Consider the following 21,013-nt stretch of genomic DNA (forward strand, 5'->3'; position numbering starts at 1 on the left):
ATTACAGGCCCAGAGGGAAAAGGGAAAGGGAGAGAACCCACCCTGTGACGCACGCCTGTCACCCTAGCCAAGCACTTGGAAGGTGGAGGAAAGAAAATCACTTTAGTGTCATTGTCCATGGCAAACACATTTGACATCAGAACTTAAGACCATGAGACCTTGTCTCAAAATGTCCAAAGAATGGTATGCAAAACAGGGAATCAGTCACACAGCCAGGGGGTACCAGAACCCAGTGCCCACTTTCTGGAAGAGCTTTGAGAGACAAGTTATGACTCCGTTTCCCCACAAGTGAATGAGCATGACAAGGTTTACTCTGTTTTTTCAGTGATAGAAATGGAACTCAGGACTTCCCATGAGCTAAAGCTGTTACATGAGCCACGCCCCCTGCCCCTCTTTGGGGGATTCTAGGCAGAAGCCCCACCCCTAAGCCCCACCCCAGCCCCTCTTTTTATGGTCAGATGGTGAGTGAACAGAGGCGCTCTGACACACTGGTTTGAGAAGCCTGATCTTGTCGGTGAAGGTGATCCTCATTCATCCACCCCCAGTTTCGTGAAATATATGAGCAGCTCATGGGAAGTGGCCAGCAAGGGTTTTCTAGTAGGGTCACTGGCCCCCCAGCATCTAAGAAGAGTCTATGCAGCCTCTGGTATCAGGAAACACCATACCTCCATGGGAGGTGGTCTCTGCCTGCATTTTACAACGAAAGGGATCCTCCCTGAAGAACTCAGTAAAGGCTTGCGGCTGGACTGTTGAAGGCAGGACATCCACAGGCGATGTTGGGGTTGGGGTCACAATGCTCACAGAGCCCATGGGAATCCCGGCTTCCATCTTCGGCACCAAAAAGAAACCAACTAAGCTATGACAGAGAGTCCTGTGAGTACTGTAGCCTACGTGCAGACTGAAGTTGAGTCCATCTTCTGAGATGCAGGAGGCGGCACTGCCCAGGCCCTGGTGCCATTCCAGCCAAGCCTGGGGTCAGAGTTGACCCCCAGCTACAGGCTTTCAAGTGGACCTCAAGGCTTGACTCTGTGTAAATCTTGACTGTCCTCTTTGACTGGTGGAAAGAGAAGTCACCACACCCATAGGTGCCCAGATGGCCTGACCAGGACTTCCTGGTCCGCATTAGGCTAATCCAACTCTTGCTGGACAAAGCAGACCCTAGGCTCTGGGCTGGCCTTGGAGGACAGGAGTTAAGTCCTGTTCAGTGCCTTTCATCCTCTTCCTCCTCTTCCTCTGTCTCCTCCAGGGTCAGCTCAAACTTGAACCTGTCAGGGCCAATGGCGTGTGGAGGGCTGCAGGGAACCCTACTCTGATACCACTCTCTGTTGTCTTCCAAGGTATCCAGCAGCTCCTGGGCATCGGGGTGCACCAGGTCGGCCCAAGTTTCCCACAATGGGTGAGCGATGTAGTCAATGAATCCCACCTTAGGGTGACCACAGAAGGAGCAGTGAGTCCTAGTGAAACCTACAGTTGGCCCTGTCTCACAGTTGGCTGCATGGTGTTCTCAGCCTGGAATGCCTCATTTACCAACTCCCATTCAGCCTTCAAAATCCTTTAAAACTCATCCTGACACAACACGCAGGAAACCGAGGCAGGCTGCTCTCGAGCCAGTGAGTTCTAGGCCAGCCAGGGTGACAAAATGAGATGTCTTCAAAACAACAAATCAAAAATCTGCCCTAGCCGGATCATAGTGCACACCTTTTATCCCTGTAATTGGGAGGCAGAGGCAGGTGGATCTCTGAGACAGAGGCCAGCCTGGTCTACAGAGGGATTTCCAGGACAACCAGGGCTACACAGAAAAGCTCTGTCTCAAGAAAGACTCTACCCTGAAATGGGGCACAGCTCCCTCCCCGCACCTGGGATTTCTCCACCGAGGCTGTGTGCTTGTCGCACATGGGGCTGATGTCCAAGCCCGACTCACGTTCCCGGTCACCCTGCTGGAAGAACTCAGCCATGATGCGCTCCGTCCACTGGCGGTAGAGGGGTAGTGGCTTGGCAGGGTTGCTGAGGTCGGCGCAGTGCACCAGGCTCTGGAGGACCTGTTGGGTATGGAGGACTCAGAGGGCCCAGTCACACCCCACTTCACCCAACACATCCCAAAGCTGATCTCAGTGTGGTGGTGTGCCCCCAAGGTAGGAGAACGTTGACTACTCAAGCAGTCTAGGCTACACAGCGAGACTTTCTCAGGCAGCAAAGGGGGAAAGGAGGATCTGGGCCCAGCGTTGCAAACCTGGATGCGGTCAGAGTAGTTGTCCAAGAGCAGGACGCCAAGGCTAGTCACTTTCTTGGTCTCCACCATGGTCTTGAGGTCAGCCAGGAGGCTCATGTGCTTGGACATGTCTGTGGCCAGTACCTGGGAGGACATGACGTTAAGGATGCTGCGCTTCTGAGACCTTCTGTGCCTCAGTATCCCCACCCATGAGGGCGAGGATGGAAACGGTAGGCGGCACAGTTGACAACTGAAGCTGCCTGCCTGTGGGCGCAGAAGTGGTAACAGGGGCAGGAATTTCAAAAACGCAAAGAACAAACCAAAGAATACCCAAAGGGCACAGGGGAAGTCAGTACACAACAGGCGCTTAATAAAGTGTTGAATTTATAGATGAAATATGTGACCCTGAACCCCCGACAACCCACTGACTAGGATCAATCAAACGGGCCGCTGGAACCCCCATGCCTGTTGCCAAGCATGCAAAGCATGCGTGGAAAGCCTAACCCTCATAGGGCGTCACTGCCCCGCGCCATGACGTCACCATGTCTATGACCATCCTGCGCAGACTCAGTTTCTGCTTGGTGCTGAGGTTCTGGAAGATGTCGCAGTTTTCCCCCTGCAGGAGCTTGAAGCCTACCGCGAGGTGATGGTTCTCTAGCACCGATGAGTCATTGTACATCAGTGCCAGCTCCGAGTCTGTGGGGATAGCCATGGTCTGGAGATCCAACTCCACCCAAACACAGTTTAGAAGGGAACGTCACGGGCCAACTCCCACATACGCAGTGAAGCCCAAACTCTAGTGCCCCTCCAGCAGAAAGCCATCCAATCCGCGGACACCCATCTGAGTCCGCAAGAGAGGGCAATTCAGAACATACTGGGCAGCTCCGGCTGTGGTCACCTCACTTACTGGTGTTGATGAGAAACTGGTTGGAGACACCTGGGTGGTCTACATCGTGTATAGCGCACGCAAAGATGGCGGCCAAGACTTCTAGGTCCGTGAACACAGCCTGGGTAGAGCCTGGGTGTCAGGGCAGAAGGTGACCACTCTGCCCTGCCCACCCCATGACCTTGGTTGGGAGTGGTACCTCCAGGGCTGGGGTGCCCAGCAACACGTGCGCGGATTGCACCACGTCGGCAGCATGTATGCTGTTGTGGTACGCCACGTTGGAGTGGTAGTGCCCTTCGAGGGTCAGCAGGTACCTCAGCAGCGTGTCCGCCGGGATCTGGAACGTCTTGAGCAGGTCCCGTTCCTGGTGCACCACAGACCTGGCTCAGGGCCTCGGCTTTGGGACTCTAGCTCCCCTCACCCCACTCCTCTTTTCTGCCTCCAACGCCCCTTCCTTCAGGATGTCCTGGTGCTGCTGTAATCCTTTTGTCTTTGTCCCCTTTTCTACTCAACCCACCAGTTCCGGTCAGTGCCCCACCATTTGGGAAGAGAAGGCAGCCCAAAACAAAGGCAGGGGCGGTACCTGGAGAACGCTGAAGATAACAGCAGTGAGGGGCCGGTTCCCACTCAGCTCAGCCACTTTAAACACATCGAATCCCCATTTGTTGGTGTCTTCAAGCTCCTACAGGTGACAGTGGTGCCACATTTGTCCCTCAAGCCTGTGTACAGGTTGAGAAACTGAGGCCCGTGGTTCTGGGGAGACCCACCTTAGCCAGCTGCTCCTCCTGGTCTGTCTGGACCCCAAAGCGCGGGATGGCAGCTGTAGGAAGGCTGGTGTGGCAAGACTTCCGCAGCCCAGTGATCTGGGCCATGGGCCATGGGTGGTCTTCCGTGGGCGGAGCCGGCAGCTCCACCTCAGCCTGCTGGTCTGCAGGGGTACAGTGGCTCAGACTTCAGCCCACTGAGCAGGTCTGACTCAGGACCCCAGGCCTAGCTATCCTGTTTATCACTGAGGTCCCCTCCTGTCACGAGCATCTATCTGTAGGCTTTGCTGAGTCTAGGGTCACATGTGTTCCCCTTGTCTTCTTTGGCAAACTCCTACTTCTGCTTCAAAACCCTACCTGTTATACCCTCTCCTCCTCCAGCCCTCACTAACTGTGTCATGGCCAAGTGTCCATGTCACCCCTCTCCTCCAGCCCTGGCCAACTGTACTGGCTGAGACTTTGCTAGTTCTCCACAGAGGGCTGCAATCTGCCCGTGAAACCTCCTATGACCCCAGGAGGTTATCAGGCATCTCACCCAGGAAAGTCTGCGAGATGTACTCTGACACTTGGTTCCCTGAGCGGCTGGTTTCCGACAGGTGGGTCAACTCACGGTTGAGCATGCGCTTGAACTGTAGGGCCGGGAGGAGAATGAGCAGGAAGAGCAGCGGGCAGGGAGGATGTTGAGCAGGGGCACTATGTCCTCACCTTGTTAGAAGCCATCTCGCCCACCGAGCGACGAGTCTGCAGTGTCTCCAGCTGCTCCAGGCACCAGTCCAGCTCCTCCAGTGTCTCCTGCGCCAGCTGCAGCCCAGATTCCTCTGGGAGCCAGGTGGGTCAGGGCAGGGGCCCCGTTGGGAACCTGTACCTCCCGCATCTCCGCAAGTCAATCCCAGGAGCCCAGGGTCACAGCTCCACAGCCTCCTGGGAGTGGCTGTGTCAAGCCAGACAGGCCCATGACCCTCTCTGGTCTGTAATGTGGGCGGGGATTGGGGGCTCTGAATGCCAATGTGGGTTTGGGGGTGGATCTTGTTTACAGTGAGCCACAGTTCTAGGGCAGGATGGGAAGACTTTCACAGCTGCCCTGGGGTGGGGGTGGGGTGATACCTGCTGGGGCGGCCTGTTGGCTGCTCTGCGGAGGGGTCCCCAGGAGCGCCTGCCTGTGAACAGGGACCTCAGAGGGGTTCACCTCAACAGGTCCTCCCAGACTGGTCCTCACCTCCCAACACCCCCCAAAACCCACACACACCGTCAAACCCCGCCCTTCCTGAAACTCTCCATACCTAGTGGCACTGCCCGCGCCATGTGCAAGGGCAGCCACGTTGCTACGGACCGTCCTGAGACTGGCCAGGACCTGTGGTGAGAGCGGTGCTCAGCGGTAGGAAGAGGCACAGCTCTCTCCGTGGGTTCACAGCCTGAGGTCAGCGGGGACACCCACCTGGGCGAAGGGTGTGACAATCATGTCTTCTCCATGTCTGCAGGACAAGACCATCACTGAGGGCATCTGCCGGCTTCAGCGAGCCCTGCCCCCAGGACTCCTACCCAGATCTTTCCAGCGTCTCCCACCAATCCCCTACGTTATCCATATCTAAAATGGGGAAACTGAGTTCTACGGACAGAAGGGGGTCTTAGCGGAATAGGACAGAAATAATTGTTTCCCTTTTCATCACAGCTACTAGGGAGCTCTAATAAAGTATTTGTTGAATTGCTATTAATGTGCCTTAATGTTCCCGAATTAATATGCCACTCTGTCCCCAACCTGACCTAAGGCCAAGCAAGCACAGACCACTGGTGTTTGCTACATGCCGGCATCTACAAACTAACGCTCTGGGAAATTGCTACTTCAACTCCAAAACCAGACTAATCCGAGGAAGGGGCCTCACAGGTCGCTGGCCGCCGAGGAGGTCCGGGACACAGCCTTGGGTGAAGGCTCATGGTCACTGTCCGAGCGGTACAGGAAGGACTCGCGCCGCTGGCCGTGATGCACAGGGGGTTGGAGGGCGCGGCCGAGACTCGACCCGGACTGAGCATCCAGGGGACCCCTGCCGCTCGGGAGCCCATTTTCCAGGTCAAAGCTGGGGGCAGGAACAGAAAAGCCACCTCAGGGCAGGGTCCTTCCATCGGTCCGTTAAACGCAGCCTCCCCGAACCCACCCCCTCCCACCTCCATCTCGCAAGCCCCGCTTGAGAGAACCTACCAATGCCTTGAGCCAATCAGTCACGCCCCAAACACAAAGTCCCGCCCCATTACAGGCACCGCCCCTCCCCGTCGACCACGCCCCCTGCTGCAAGTCTTCCTAGGTTTGGCTGTTTCTGAGCGGGCAGGAGTGGATCTACACTCCTCTCCTCTAAGTTAGAAAGGTTTGGGGAGCTGCAGAGCTGGGGTTTGCTTCCCACGTAACGGCCCGCAACTGTGACTCAGTACTCAGTACCCTCTTCCGGCTTCCATGGCACCAGGCACGTGGTGCCCACAGGTTCAGACAAAACACCCACACAATGATGCATACATTTCTAAAAAGAAGTGTGTGGGGCAGGAACTGGGTGCAGGAGGACGGTGGCAACCTAGGGAAGCGCTGCCCGCTGGCCAGAAACGTGGTCACGTGATTTTCCGCTGTACCCTAGAGGTCATTCCATCCTGATCCTCGCCAGTAGAGCCGGATAAGCTCGGCTCGATTAGGCTGTTTCCGGCAGGATTGGGTTCGAATGGGTTCGTGCACCCTCGGCCCAGTCCCGCCTAACTCGGGTGATCTCGGCTGTGCTCATCCTCTGCCAGATTCCCTCTTTGTTTTGGAGGGCGCGGCGCAGATACTTCATGACGTCACGTGGAACGGGGCTTCCTCTGCCTTTACTGTCACCATGCCCAGGGGCTCCCTGGTGTCCCCGCGAGCGCCCCAGACTCGCCATCCCATGGACTTCAGGTGGTGGTCCCCTTCCCCGTCCCACCTGGGGACGATTAGAAAAACTTGAGGCAGGGGCAACTTCAGGATACTAGGTTCTAATCCCTCCCTCGGGCGCAGAGAGTTCAGGGCTGGCTGGCAATTCGAGGGGCCTGGAAGGCTGCTTTTCTTTCTGCTCTAAACTTAGCCGGGGTTGGCGGGTCAGGCAACCGTTCCATGACGAGAACAGCACTGGGTGAGGGCTCTGTCCTGGCTATGGGAACGCGCGTGGGCCAGACGGGTAGACTGAGGCACCGAACCACAGAGGAACCTCAGACCTGCTTTCATTCCCAATCTGCTAAGAACCTGTCCTCCTCCCTCAGGCTCACTTTGGGTAACAGGTGGCACACTCCTTTCACACCTAGAGAGGGGCCGCTCTTGGCTGATGGCTGTGGTCCTGCTGAGGCTCTCCAGAGCAGGACCGCCACTCCCATGGATCACCCCGTCCCCAGCTATCACTAAATGGCTATATGACATGGGTGACAGCCCGTCTCGGGGTGCTAACACTCAGCCCGCACGCAATCCCAGCAAAATGACTGCATGAGGCTGGTCACAGTGCGCCTACAAGTCTCCGCTTTGACTCTGCATAAACTTATAGTCTAAGGGGTTGGGGATTTAGCTCAGTGGTAGAGCACTTGCCTAGCAAGCGCAAGGCCCTGGGTTCGGTCCCCAGCTCCGGAAAAAAACAAAAACAAAAACAAAAACAACAACAACAAAAAACTTATAGTCTATGAGGCCACAGCTCCTTAGCACAGGTTAGGATTTGAACCCGGAATGGACCTGGGAACTCTACCTCTGCTTCCGAAGCCCTCCCCTCAACCCCCACCTGACCGCGCCGTCCCTTGTGAGGACCAGGGGTGGGACATCGGAGGGAAACTCCCCCCGCCCCCGCGCCCGCCCTAGGCCAGCCGGGTCAGAACAAGATGTGCCAAGGCCACACAGCTGCACAGGGACCGTGGGGACAATGTGCTGGTCCCCTCAGCGTGCATCGAAGCGGTGAATGGAGGGTACAGGCGGACAGAGACAGTCACCAACTGTGAGAGAGAAAGGGCAGAGAGGAGGAAGAGGCTGGCGGACAGACGGACGCCTGACTCTAGCGTGGCTGTGACTGCTCCTGCGTGTCACCCCAAATCCCTGTCTCTGACCCTGCTCCCCTCACCACAGCGGATGGGCCACCGTGAAGCGGCGCTGCAGGCGGATGCTCTGATTCACCAGCAGCTTCCTGAAGAGCGCGGGGGAGCCGCGCGGGGACCCCCGGGGGGAGCCAGGCGCTGTGGAGCCCTGCATGGCCCGGCCGGGTCAGGGCTCAGGAAGCTGGACCTTTTTAGATGCTCCGGGGCGGAGCAAGAGGACCAGGCCCCGCCCCGCCCATCGCTATGCATCTCCCACCCTGGGGGACACTGCAGGGCACTGAGGCTCACCATACCCACGGCTCTATTCTCCATTATTTATTCACTTTTTTTTTTTTTTTTTTTAAGACCGGGCCTCAGGTAGCCCGCGTTGGCTTTGAACTCACTATGTAGCCCAGGCTGACTGCAAATTCACGGTAATCCTACTTCAGCCTCCAAACAGCCGGGGCAGAGAGAAGGGTAAGCCACCAAGCACAGGCTTAAGGGTTGATATGGGTGTCTGGGCTGGGAACTGCCTTAGAGTGAGATGAGGTGTGGTCGGGTACATCTGCCTTTCCATCTGGAGAGGCTGAGGCAGGAGAATTACCACTAATTCAAGGGCACCTCAGAGTTCAGGATGAGACTGTCTCAGAGACCTGTGAGAGATTGGAGAAGGATATTCCCTCATAGAGATCCCTGAGGTACAAGGTCACCGCAGCCCTCAGTAATTTAGATCCATTCCTAGGTGAGGACATCCCCAGAGTGACAAACCCTGTAGCTGTTTTCCCATGGGGGAAACTGAGGCATTGTGTGATCACAGGACTTCCCTGGAGCGCTGCAGCACAGCTCCAGCCCCCAGGTCCCCGTGTGACCCCGTTGCTCTGACATTCCCCAGGCCCCGCATCTGGACCATTTCAATGGTGAGGCAGCATCTCCCACACAAACATCCGCCCACAGAGCCTTCCGCCTGGGCTGCTCCAGATGTCACGGGATCTACGCCAGGTGCCCTGCAGGAATGCTGGGGTACACAATCACATTGGACAAAAAGGAGAAACCGAGGCTCATGCAGGTCACAGACAAAGGAAAGACATGGACTGTGCAGTGGCCAGGCTGAGGCCAGGTGACCTGGAGCTGAGGCTGTACAGAGAGGACACACACACACACACACACACACACACACACACACACACACGCCCAGGCCCAAAAAGTGACTCTCAGGATTCCCAACACCCTGAGGATGGCTATGGTGCAGTGTTTTGGTGGGGACCTAAGTGATGGGGGTATAACTGGAACTGAGTTATGTCCATTGTTCAGACAAGAACACTGAGGTTCAGAGGGTTCCAGATAACCCCACCCCTCCCTAGCCAGGAAGCCCCTCCAACCCACTAGTTGCCATCCTGACACCTGGTGGGAAAAAATTCACTGAGCCCAAAATGAAAATACCATGTGTGACCGCTGGGCTGCAGCTAATTATAGCCATTCCCAGGGGGTTGGGAGAGCAGAGGCCGCCAGCTAGGGTCCAAGGACTCTTGACATCACTCCAGGCCTGAGGGAAGATCATTATGCCCAGGTCCCCAAGAGTCCCAGAGAGAATGAGTTCCACCCTTAAAATCACAGAAAACAGAAAAGTGAAGGCAACATGTGATTGGTGCAATGCCAACATGCTGACAGGAACAGAGAGGTTGGGCCTCTTGCCTGAGGTCACACAGCTATGAATGGGAGAGTGAGTGCACAGGATCCCAAGTCAGTGAGCTCCACTGTGTGGGCATTTTGCATTTAATTCATTAATTAATTATCCACCCCTCTGCCGTCTAGCATTAACGTCTAACAACGGCTGTCCTACAACTGTTTCATTCACAAATTCACATTTCATTTATGGCTCCCACAGTCATTTTTTATAGTAGCTTTTAATTAGAGAAGTGACCACAGCCTGAACTGCACATTCAAAGCCCCCTGGAACTTCAAGGGCTGCAGTCCTGCTAGGTGACTGGCCACTAGGAGGAGGTGGTGCAGACAGCCCTATCTGACCTGCCCTACAGTGTTGTGTGACTTCATGGAAAGCCCAGAAGTCTCCAGTGCCCTGCACCCTACAGCCTCTACCCCAGGAGAGCACTTTTCTCCTCTGTAATCAGAAGGACTGAGACAGGGAAACCAAACACTGTCTATTTTGCTGAGGTCCTGGGAAGAGAAATGATTTGCCTAAGTCCCCTGGGAAGGCTGGAGCCGAGGGGGGTGGGGTGGAGTAGAGGTGGTGACTACGGATGCTCCCAGATGTTCCCAGGAGACAGAGCAGAGTGGCCCCTCCCCCGCCTCTCCCAAGGCTCTCACCCTCACCCTCAGAATTCACACCTATGCAGGCTGCCTCCGTCAGTTCTCTCAGTCCATTGAGCTGCAGGGGCCCACAAGTCGGTCAAGGGCAGGGCAGGTCCACCTTGTTTCAGCAGTACCCTCAGCATGCAGCAGGCACCCAGTAGGTGCTTGCTCAATGCATGTGACACCCTGAGTCTCCTCTCCCACTCTCCAGCCGCACCCTTCAGTCTGAGACTCTGTAGCCTCCGTTCTTCCTACTGATCGTTCGTCTGTCCACTCAGCCTGGTTCTCTCCTGCCTCTCTGGACCAAGCTCACAGCTTTCTGCTGCCTGACTCTCACCCTGAACCTCCCAGAGCCTCCCACCAGCCAATCTTCCAGCCCCTCTCTGTAGGGGCTGATACACATCTGGTAAACAGTAGGTGCTTTATAAATACTTTCTGAACAACATATTTGGACCTTCCTACACCCAGGCCATCCACTGCCAGGGGAGGGGAGGCTTAAGCTAGGGGCCAGAACACCACCCCCCCAACCCCCCCAACCCCCTCCCGCTGTGAACTTGACTCCCGGAGCTGAGCCCCTCCCCTATATGGTCTAGAGAAGCACACTCCATGCCTGGACCACGTGGGGTCTCCCCTCCCCTCACCAGAGAGGCCCAAAGGAAATGTGTTTGTTCTTTCTTGAAAATGGAAAAATCCTGAGTCACTAGGAAGGGTGGGGCAGGCCCTGCTAGGTCACCTGGGATGGCAGACCTGGTCCCCTGGGCTGAGGGACTCATCTGTTCCTGAGACTTTCCCAGTGAGGCAGACTGATGGGTGCCCCAAGTGTACAACCGAGCTAAGAGAGGGAAGTGATGTGGTCTTGGTCCCCTAGGCTACACTTCAACTTGGGAGGGTCTTCCCTGATCCACCCAAGGCCTCCTCTATCTCCTGGATGACTGTGCCTGTTCCTAGGGACAGAGCCACAGCTGGAGATGCCCTCCCCTGCACAGGCACACACACCATGCCCAGGGACTTCAGTGGAGTCTCTTTGGTCCCTGTCTCTCCCACAGTATGAGAAGCAGAGGCCAAGAACCCCACACCTTTCTTTTTCCTTCTTAGACAGTTTCAGGTAGCCCGGGCTGGCTTCAAACTTGCTCTGCTGCTGCGGATGACCTTGCACACCTGATTCTCCTACCTCCAGCTCCCAAGTGCTGGGATGACCTGCCTATGGAACCCAGGGCTTCAGGCATGGTGGGTGAGCAGTCCACCAATCACCGCAGCCGTAGCTTCAGTTCCCCTCCTTTCTTCTTTATAATTTATTCTTTGGTTCTTTTTTTTTTTCGGAGCTGGGAACCGAACCCAGGGCCTTGCGCTTCCTAGGCAAGCGCTCTACCATTGAGCTAAATCCCCAACCCCTTTATAATTTATTCTTAATACTTTTTAATTAGATGTGTGGAGCAGAGTATCAGGTTGTTAGGAGCTCAGATCCTCTGCAAGAGCACATCTCTCCAGACCCTCGCGATGTGGGAAGTCAGTTATGTCAAATGACGGTTGGGGGGGGGGCGCACAGAAGAAAGGATATTTTCCTGAAGCAGACACAGGAGAAAGTGTGTCTTGCTGTAGCACACAGGGGAAAGGACACGTTTGAAGGAGTATAAATCTGACCCCACAGACAGTGGAGCTGGAGCATTGGTTTGCTTTGCTCTGCCTGGCTACCCTTCGCTAACAGTGTGCAGGTATCGGTTCGCCTTACACTGTGTTGCTAAGCTCCGCTTGTGGTGACGCCATGGAGAAACTCACCAAAGAACTTCTCCTGAGGCTCCTGCAGCCTCTTTCTGCTTCCAAGGCCTCAGGCTGGTTGTGGAGCCTTGCCGTTTCTTCAGGATTGACGTGTAGCCGCTGGTTGGTGTGTGGTGTCTGCCTACTAAGAGGACTGGACTGCAGCTGCTGACTTGAATTTGGTGTTTGCTGAGGGACTGAACTGCTGATATCCTGACAACGAAGACTGAGCTCGCCCCCCAAAGGAATATTTCTAAACAGGTCCACTTCCCCTGTGTCCTAGTAACTTTTCTCTTCTGCTACCTTGGGTGGGTGGTGGGCTAGAAGAGAGGTTGAGGCTTATTAAAATAGACTGAAGATTTTATGCCCACACCTTTGCCCTCCTCTTCCTTCTTGTCTAACGCAAGGTCTTTCTATTTAGATCAGGTTGCCCTGGAACTTTGTATGTAGACTAGATTGACCTCCAGAGTCCTGAGCCACCATTGGCCTCCCCAAGTCTCCTTAACTGCAAGAACTGACCTGTGTTCCGGCCCTCAAGCTGGGCCAAGCAGCAGACCATGGGCAAACTGCTCCGCAGTACCATGGCTGTGAGCCATGTCCTGCAGCCCAAGGCCCATTTAGATGCTAGGAGGGATCTGTAAGGCCTCCCGGACATCTCAGAACATTCTAGAGCAGCTCTCCTCACTGAAGCCCAGCAGAGAACAGGCAAGGGCAGCCCTACCCAGCTGCCGACAATTCTTTGGCCACCCAAAGGGAACTCATGCCTTACACACTGCTTATGACACACTGGAGTGGGGACCCACAGAGACACATGGCTGGAGACTGGCACCAGGCCTCTCAGCCTGTGGCTGAGGCATTGTTCAGACTGTTGCTTGAAGATGCCACACACACCAGGAGCCCATGACACTGAGCACCCTAAGTCACTCAAATCCACAGGAAACAATCCACCACCACCAACTACCAAGGCCCCTTCGCCTGCACATAACTCTACCTCCAAGGTGCACTCCAAATGCCAAAGGCTCCCCACACAGTCCTCAGGGGTAGTCCTGACCCTTCCACACGCACCCACCATTCCAGCCCCAGGGTGCCCAGCTCAGTCTAGCCTATGATAGTCCCTGTCTCCACAGAAACCCCAGCCCCCACAGCCCACTATGCACTAACGCCTCTAGGCCATGCCCTGCCCCACCTGCAGAAGAGCCGGGACACTCTGCCCAACGTGCGCTGCACATCACTAGCCCCTTTCACAAACCTCAGGCTCTGCCCCTATCACGACACCCCAGAAATCAGGATGCTTCTGCATCCAATCCATGTACCCTTCTCCAAGCGACCACTGCCCTCTGCAGACCATGCCCAATTATGCTGGGTCTCACCACTTCCATGCTCCCCTACCCACCCTGCCCTCTTAAGGACCAGAAGCTTTCCATCCCCAATGTGCCCGTCCCTCATGTGACATCTTGTCCCACCCACCACAGACCACACCCTCTCCAGACAGGCCTCGCCCATTTCCTTCAAGATCCGCCCACTTTCTGCATGCAGCTAGACTGCTTCCCTCACCAGGAAAACGGTGACCTTTACCATTTGTGTAAGTGTTCCCTCTCAATACAGGTCAACTCCTCAAACAGGCCCCGCCTTTTCGGCCAGGCCCCGCCCCATCACCTACCGGCGGTGAAAGGAGCTGGGCCATGAGCGCCGGGACTTTACCGGTGCAGGCCGATCGGGGCGCTCCGGGTCCGAGTGGAAGCGCCGCTGGATGCGGATGGGACGCTGTGGCTGACCCCACAGGTGCTTCGGGGGTGGGGGAACCCCTGTGTGGCCAACAAGCCGCGTCTCCATGAGCTGTCCCCCGACCACAAAAAGTAAAGAGAGACAGTGGGTGGCTCTCTGTGCACAGGGCGGGGTAGGGGAAGGGTTCTCCACCCCACCCCACCGAGCCCGTCTCTCTCTGAAGTGCAGAAGCCAGGTGGAAATATCACAAGACTTACTCAGATCTGAGGCTGCGCCCACCAGTCACCAACGCTCCGGGCACCTGAGCTAGAAGCCTAGATCCAGGCTCTGGACCCAGAAGACACCGGGACAGGCAGGCACACCCAGAGAGGCCCCAGTGGTCAGAAGAGGGGTTCCCAGAAAGACACCGAAATTGAGAGTCTCACTGGCCTAGACACGTGCACACAAAGTCACAGGTCAGGAATCTCAAGAGCTGGTGACAGAAGGAAAGGCATCCCTGTAGTGCCAAGAATATCCCCACACCATGGGCTTAAAGAGCTAGAGTGAAGACCCACCTTGCCTGTGAGCTCAGGGTGGCCCTCAGGACACTGCAGACAGCCTCAGGTCTTTATAGCCTCCTGGATGTTCAGACCCTCCTCACGGTGCATGATATCATTGGCCCCAGAACACCCCAGAGCTCCACCCTGCAACCACGAATCCTGTCCAAACCTCCAGCTGGTCTCTTCCCTCCCGGTTCTAGAAAACTGAGGCTCCCACTCACCACCACTCCTAGTCTCAGGGGGAATTTCCCGGAGAGTGTCAGAGAACTGTGAGGACATTTTCCATCTTAATTAGTAGAAGCACTAAGTGTGTGGACAGCCTCTGTAGGCCGGAGGGTGGGGTGGAGGGAGTAGATGGCTATGGCAGTGCCATGCCTCAGGCCTGGTGAAAGTCCCCTGAGCGCACTGTGGTGCTGGGAAGGAAGTGTTATGAGGGTGTGAGACATGGAAGCTATCCCAGCCCTGTCCTATCCCCCAGCTGAAGACAAGACAGCTTAGTCTGTGCGGACACCTGCCAGCAAGAGTGACAACCTGAGTTTGGTCCCTGGACCCCACACAAGGAAAGAAGGGGAGAGAAGGGGAACCTCTCTGCTCATGTGCTTGCTCCAGGTGCTCCCCACCCCTTCCTCTGCCTCTCCCCTTGGGCTGGGTTTTGGTTTTGAGACAGGGTCTATGGTGGTGTGGATGGGAACAGCCCCTACGGGCTCATACTCTTGATCAAGCGCTCCGTCCCCAGTTGATGGAACTGCTTGGGAAAGATTAGGAGGTGTGGCAATTAGGAAATGTCACCATGTAGGAGGAGCCACTGTGGTGGCTTTGAAGTCTCAAAAGCCCAGGCCACAGGTCCAGTCCTTTTCATCTCTCTGCTTCCTGCTCAAAGATCAGATCTAAGCTCTCAGCTTCTGCTCCAGCGCCATGCCTGCCTGCCTGCCTGCCTGCCTGCCTGCCTGCCTGCCTGCCTGCCTGCCACATTCCCCACTGAGATGGCCATGGACTCACCCTCTGGACTGGAAGCGCCACATTAATGGCTTTCTTTTCTACGTTGCCTTAATCATGGTGTCTTGCCACGGTGACAGAACAGTGACTAACACAGTGTCTCACCTTGTAAGTCAGGCTGGCCTGGACTGGAACTCACTACATAGGCTATATTGGCCTCAAACTTGCAACCATTCCCCTGCCTCTGCTTCCCCAGTGCTGGAATTACACAGGCACACAGCACCACCCCATTCTCCTAAAGGTTTCAATCGTCACTTTGTCTGTCAGTCCCAGACCATTCTCTTCTAGCTTGGGGGGGGTGGTGGTGGTGGTGAATGGTCCCTCTGCAAAGATCAGCTACTCCATGTGACCCACAGAGCCATGAAATCACCCTGACACCTCCACCCTCCTTGCTGTCCACCACGATAGATGAGCTCCCATCTTGGTTCACACATCAGCGACCTCCCAACTCTGCTGAGCCTCCTCCTCCCTGGTCTGTTTCCACCTTGACTTGACTGTCACTTGTAGCCCACAGCCCCTGAAGTGAGGCTGGCCTTGAACTCCTGCCCCTGCACCCCCAAGTATCCCCCAAGTATCAGCACCTCTGTTTTTATGGTGCTGGGGACAGGACCCAAGGCTTCATACATGTTAAACAAGAACTTTATCAATGGAACTCCAACCCCAGCCCTCTAGTGGTCTGTCCTAGCTAGTCTATGTCAACTTGACACACAAACTAAAGTTACTTGATATGAGGGGACCTCACTTAAGTGAATGCCTCCCTAAGACTGGGGTGTAGGGTAGCCTGTGGGCCTGCTTCTCAATTAGTGATTGAGGGGTCAGGCCCAGACCATTGTGGGTGGAGCCAACCATGGGCTAGCAGTTCTGGCTTCTATAAGAAAGCAGGCCTAGTAAGCCATGGGGAGCAAACCAGTAAGCAGGACTCCTTCATGGCCTCTACATCAGAGCTCCTGCCTCCAGGTTCCTGCCCTGTGTGAGTTCCTGTCCCGACCACCTTCAGTGATGAATGGCAATGGGGAAATAAAAGCCAAATAAATCCTTTCCTCCCTAACTCACTTTTGGTCTCGCTTGTTTTTTTTTTTTTTTTTTTTTTTGGTTCTTTTTTTCGGAGCTGGGGACCGAACCCAGGGCCTTGCGCTTCCTAGGTAAGCGCTCTACCACTGTGCTAAATCCCCAGCCCCGGTCTCGCTTGTTTTGCCACAACAATATAAGCCCTAACTAAGATGAGTTTTTAATTTTTAAGTGAAGAAATACCATTTATTTATTTATATGTGCATGGGGCAGGGCACATGTGCATGCTGTAGTGCATATGAGTAAGGCAGAGGGACAACTTATGAGAGTTGGTTCTCCCTTCTACCATGTGGGGTCTGGGGATTGAACTCAGATTGTCAGGTTCGGTGGCAAACACCTTTACCCACTGAGCCATCTTGCTGGCCCAGAGCTTTTTTTTTTTTAATATTTTTATTTATTTATTTATTTATTTATTTATTTATTTATTTATTTATTTTAAAGACTGTTTTGTAGGCCAAACTGGAACTCATTATTTTCCGGCCTCAGTCTCCTAAGTGCTGAGAATATAGATCGAAGCAACCACCATCTGGCTTGGAGATTTAAAAAGGTGCCGATATGGTCAAATTGTTGCCCTAAAATACCCCAAATGTGCTCCAAATGTCTTATAAAATCCGTCCCCTGCCTACGTCCCTGGGCCTTCCAGCCAAACTACTCTGGCATACGCTGTTCCACCTGCTAGGCACTTGATTCTCTGTCACACCCCGTGTGACTTCCTTGGTCAGCCTGAGTGAGGCTGACTCTTCTTCCTCAACACAGGGTCACCCGCTACCCAGGAGCAGTTACCTACTACCTCCTTTCCAGAATGCAGAGACTGGCGGCATAGGCATTCCGCAGGTACATCTGCTCCCTGTCCTCACCTGCTCTGAGCTGAGCCATGGCTTCTCTCTGTCCCTCGGGATCCGATGGTGAAAACCACGGGGGCAGCAGACTCCGCCTCCCCAGAGGACCCGAGTCGGCTGGACAGCGGAGGCAGCAGCAGGGTCCCTGAGAACCGTCTCAGGATCACACCCCCACCTAGGTGGCTGACAGGGGCCACTCCAGAATCCACTGGCTCTCGGACTCGCTGGGGAGACAGAAGGAAGTCATGGGCAAGCTCCCTGTGCTCAGATGTCACCAGGGAGATGTCACGCCGAGCCTCCCAGATTTCTTCCCTACAGTCGAGGCCTCAGTTCACGTGTGTGGGATGGGGGTTTGCATGGTGTTATGAATTTGTTCCATTTTTTAAAGAGTCAGTTTATTTCTGTGGGAGCATACACATGCTACAGTCCACAGAGGTCAGAGGACAACTATGGAAGTCCTCTCCCGCCCCTCCCCCCGTGTTAAGACTAGCACTTGCTGAGCCATCTCATCAAACCCACACGTTTTTCAACTCTTTTTCCTTTATTACTTTTCAATCCTTCCCTCCATCCCCTCCCTTTCTCTCTGAGCAGGTGAAGGCCCCCTGGGTATCACCCCACCCTGACACATCAAGTCTCTGCAGAGATTCCCTCCTCCCCCATCGTTTGTGGTACCAGGACTACAACCTGTTCCTCGCCCATGGTTACTAGGTGCTAAGATTTGAACACAGAGCCCTGGGAGCCAGGAGCCACACCCCAGCTTCCTCTGAGCTGTTGACTGGAAGGGAATCGGGGAGCTGTCCAGTGCTGACCGTCGCGGGCTGCACAAATAGGAACCTTCTGGGCGGAGTGCTGTCGGTGGGGATCAGAGGGCGTCTCAGCTTTCCTAAACTTCGTAAAGGTCTAACCTAAAGGTCTCCAGTATCAGAAGAGTAAGTAGGGAAACGGAGGCCCGAAGCCATAGCCTCAGGACCAGAGCATATCAAGAGGTGGGAAAGGGGGTCGGGGATTTAGCTCAGTGGTAGAGCACTTGCCTACTAAGCGCAAGGCCCTGGGTTCGGGCCCCAGCTCTGAAAAAAAAAAAAAAAAAAGAAGTGGGAAAGGGCTAGAGAACATAGAGGCTAACTAAGCCTGTGAAAACAGATCCTCTGACTCTGGTTTGATTCCTGTAAGACTCCCTTTAGTCTCAGCGGAGGGCCTGGGGGCGGGGTCAGAGAAAAGTATGGGGCGGGGCCAGGGGAAAGCCTGGGGCATGCCTCGGGTACGGGGGTGGGGAGGGAGTGGGAGGGTATGAAAAGCCTGGAGTGGGCTGCGGCGGGCTCAGGACTCATTTTCAGTATTTTATTCTGGGAATAAATTCTGAATGAATTCTGAAGACAGCAACAGTATACTCGCATATATTAAATAAATAAATAAATCTTTAAAATTACTTTCGATTTTTTAAATATTTATTGATCATGTATACATCATACAGCTTTCTGCCTGCAGGCTAGAAGAGGGCATCGGATCCCATTACAGATGGTTGTGAGCCACCATGTGGTTGCTGGGAATTGAACTCAGGACTTCTGGAAGAGCAGACAGTGCTCTTAACCTCTGAGCCATCTCCCCAGCCCTAAAATTACTTTTTTTTTTTTTGGTTCTTTTTTTCGGAGCTGGGGACCGAACCCAGGGCCTTGTGCTTCCTAGGTAAGCACTCTACCACTGAGCTAAATCCCCAGCCCCCTAAAATTACTTTTTTAAAAAAATGTATTTATTATATATAAGTACACTGTAGCCATTTTCAGACACACACCAGAAGAGGGCATTGGATCCCATTACAGATGGTTGTGAACCACGATGTGGTTGCTGGGATTTAAACTCAGGGTCTCTGGAAGAATGCAGTCAGCGCTCTTTTTTTTTTTTTTTTAAGATTTATTTATTTCATGTATATGAGTACACTGCTGTCCTTGACACACCAGACGAGGGCATCGAATCTCATTGCAGATGGTTGTGAGCCACCATGTGGTTGCTGGGAATTGAACTCATGACCTTTGGAAGAGCAGCCAGCGCTCTTAACCACTGAGCCATCTCTCCATCCCCTAAAATTACTTTTAAAATGAATGAAAACTATCTTGCACTCTAGCCCTGGGCTCAGGGAGCCTCGCTGTCCCTGAGTTTCCCCTGTGAGCTCCCGTAGGACATCTCTGGCCTTTTCAGAACAGGGACTTCAGGCCCCAGGTCCCAGGCTACTCACCTCAGTCAACAGGAAGGACAGGGTCGTGCCACTCCGCCTCATGGTGCAGGCTTCTGTGATGACAGAGGGGTCAGTGAGACAGGGTCCCAGCCAGTTGCTGGAACACACCACACACACACACACACACACACACACACACACACACACACACCACACACACACACACACACACACACATACACACACACACACTCCCAGAGCCTAGAGCCACAACAGCAAGGCAGTGAAGCCACAGCTGCCTGGAGAGGTTGCTGCAGATACCTAGACCCTGTCCTAGCTCCTTACCCTGGCCAACCCTAGGGACTAGCACCCTGGGTCCAGGTAACCTGGGAGAGCCGTTTAGCTCCCGTGGGATTCTAGTGCTTTGCAGGGTTTCTGAGACCCCAGTTCCCCAGAGGTAGAACCTTCTCATACTGACACAGATGTGGTACTCACCTGAAGCTCCTCTTGTGGGGACCTATACTGTGAGTGTGCCCTGTGACCTCCTCGGGAGCAGAGGACAGACGGTCCTGTCCCACTCCCAGCTGGGTCCTTTCACTGAGCACCAGACCAGACCTGAGCTAGGAGGCACCCTCAGGATTGGAGGAGGGGGCAAGGGCAGGGTGATCACAAGGGCAGGGAGGTGTGTGTGCTCCAGTGTGTGACCAAAACAGGGCAGAGTGGGAGGGGACGGCAGGGGAGGGGTAAGTGGCCAGGCAGAAGGTTTAATTGTTAATGTGTTTACACCTGACAGAGGACAGAAATAGCCTGAGACTGAGAAGTCACCTTAGTATTTTAGGGTACCAATCAAGGCACCTCAAGGTTTTAGGAAAGCTACTTAAGTAGGCTGTGCTACTCCAGGCAGTGGAAGAACTTCTCTGGTCAAACCTTACCCACAAGTTAGAGCTGCAGTCAGAAGTAGGAAAGTCAGGGAGCTGGGACTAGAAGACAGAATGTGGCTTGGGACAAGTGGATCTTGAGGCCACTCCAATCTGTAGCTGTGAGTTAAGTTAATGTTTCACCCTACAACCCCACCCCCACCCCCACAGACTGGCCAGGAGACCTCTCACCACCTACTCCAGTGGTCATCAGAGCGTGGCCTGCCATGGGGGAGGTCACTTCAATCTGCTGTCAAACATCACAGCAGCTAAGGAGACACCCCACCCGCACTGAAGAGTGGGTCATGTCTCACTCTCTGCTGGAGACACTAGTAGCATCTTGGAAAAGCCAGCTGTCCGGGGGGGGGGGTGTCTGGAGCCTGAGCCACTGAGGGAGGGTGGAGAGCAGGGTGTGGGGAGAGGAGCTGAGGCAGCCTGCTTCTTCTTCCCCTGACCTCTGCACAGAACACTTGGTACCTTCTGGCCCAAGGTTTTGAAGCTTGCCGGAGAAGTCCATCTCCTTCCAGCAGCCCTCTCCCCTTCATAGTTAGGCCTCGATGTGGGAAACAAGTCCATGCCTCTCCTACACTGGCTGGGCTGCTTAAGTGATGTAGGTTTGTGGCTTTCCCCAGGATACCTGCCTCCCGTTAGGTTAGGTATCCCCTTAGAGAGCAGCCTCTGTCCTGCCAGGACCCTGGGTCACACAGGTCCTTGGGGGTGAGGACGGCAGCCCCATCCTCTGATCGTTATCCCCCCTGAAAGCAGACGGAGTCGACAGAGCGATTCCGGCT

At 54.6% G+C, this 21,013-nt stretch overlaps 1 protein-coding gene across 4 annotated transcripts; it reads right to left on the reverse strand.

Moving 5' to 3' along the window:
- Positions 1-83: 83 nt before the first annotated feature.
- On the reverse strand, positions 84-20,909 carry Pde4c (phosphodiesterase 4C). Of its 4 annotated transcripts, XM_006252868.4 has the most exons (17): positions 19,801-20,909; positions 19,366-19,418; positions 17,154-17,359; positions 5,740-5,931; positions 5,295-5,331; positions 5,140-5,210; positions 4,964-5,016; positions 4,565-4,677; positions 4,395-4,488; positions 3,863-4,023; positions 3,679-3,777; positions 3,295-3,459; positions 3,117-3,216; positions 2,751-2,905; positions 2,231-2,353; positions 1,857-2,039; positions 84-1,423 (listed from the first exon to the last, which is right to left on the reverse strand). In XM_006252868.4, exons 2-17 carry the CDS (start codon positions 19,405-19,407, stop codon positions 1,202-1,204), a joined length of 2,016 nt encoding a protein of 671 aa, XP_006252930.1. In that variant the 5' UTR covers positions 19,408-19,418; positions 19,801-20,909; the 3' UTR covers positions 84-1,201. The 4 variants fall into 4 exon arrangements, with proteins under 4 accessions (XP_006252930.1, XP_006252931.1, XP_063131227.1 ...); NM_001276765.1 differs by lacking the exon at positions 19,801-20,909 and having other exon boundaries at positions 1,057-1,423; positions 19,366-19,407; XM_006252869.5 differs by lacking the exons at positions 17,154-17,359; positions 19,366-19,418; positions 19,801-20,909 and adding an exon at positions 7,951-13,371.
- Between the last annotated feature and the right edge of the window lie 104 nt (positions 20,910-21,013).

The sequence above is a fragment of the Rattus norvegicus genome, chromosome 16 (assembly GCF_036323735.1).
Source record: "Rattus norvegicus strain BN/NHsdMcwi chromosome 16, GRCr8, whole genome shotgun sequence".
In the NCBI taxonomy this organism is placed as follows: domain Eukaryota; kingdom Metazoa; phylum Chordata; class Mammalia; order Rodentia; family Muridae; genus Rattus; species Rattus norvegicus.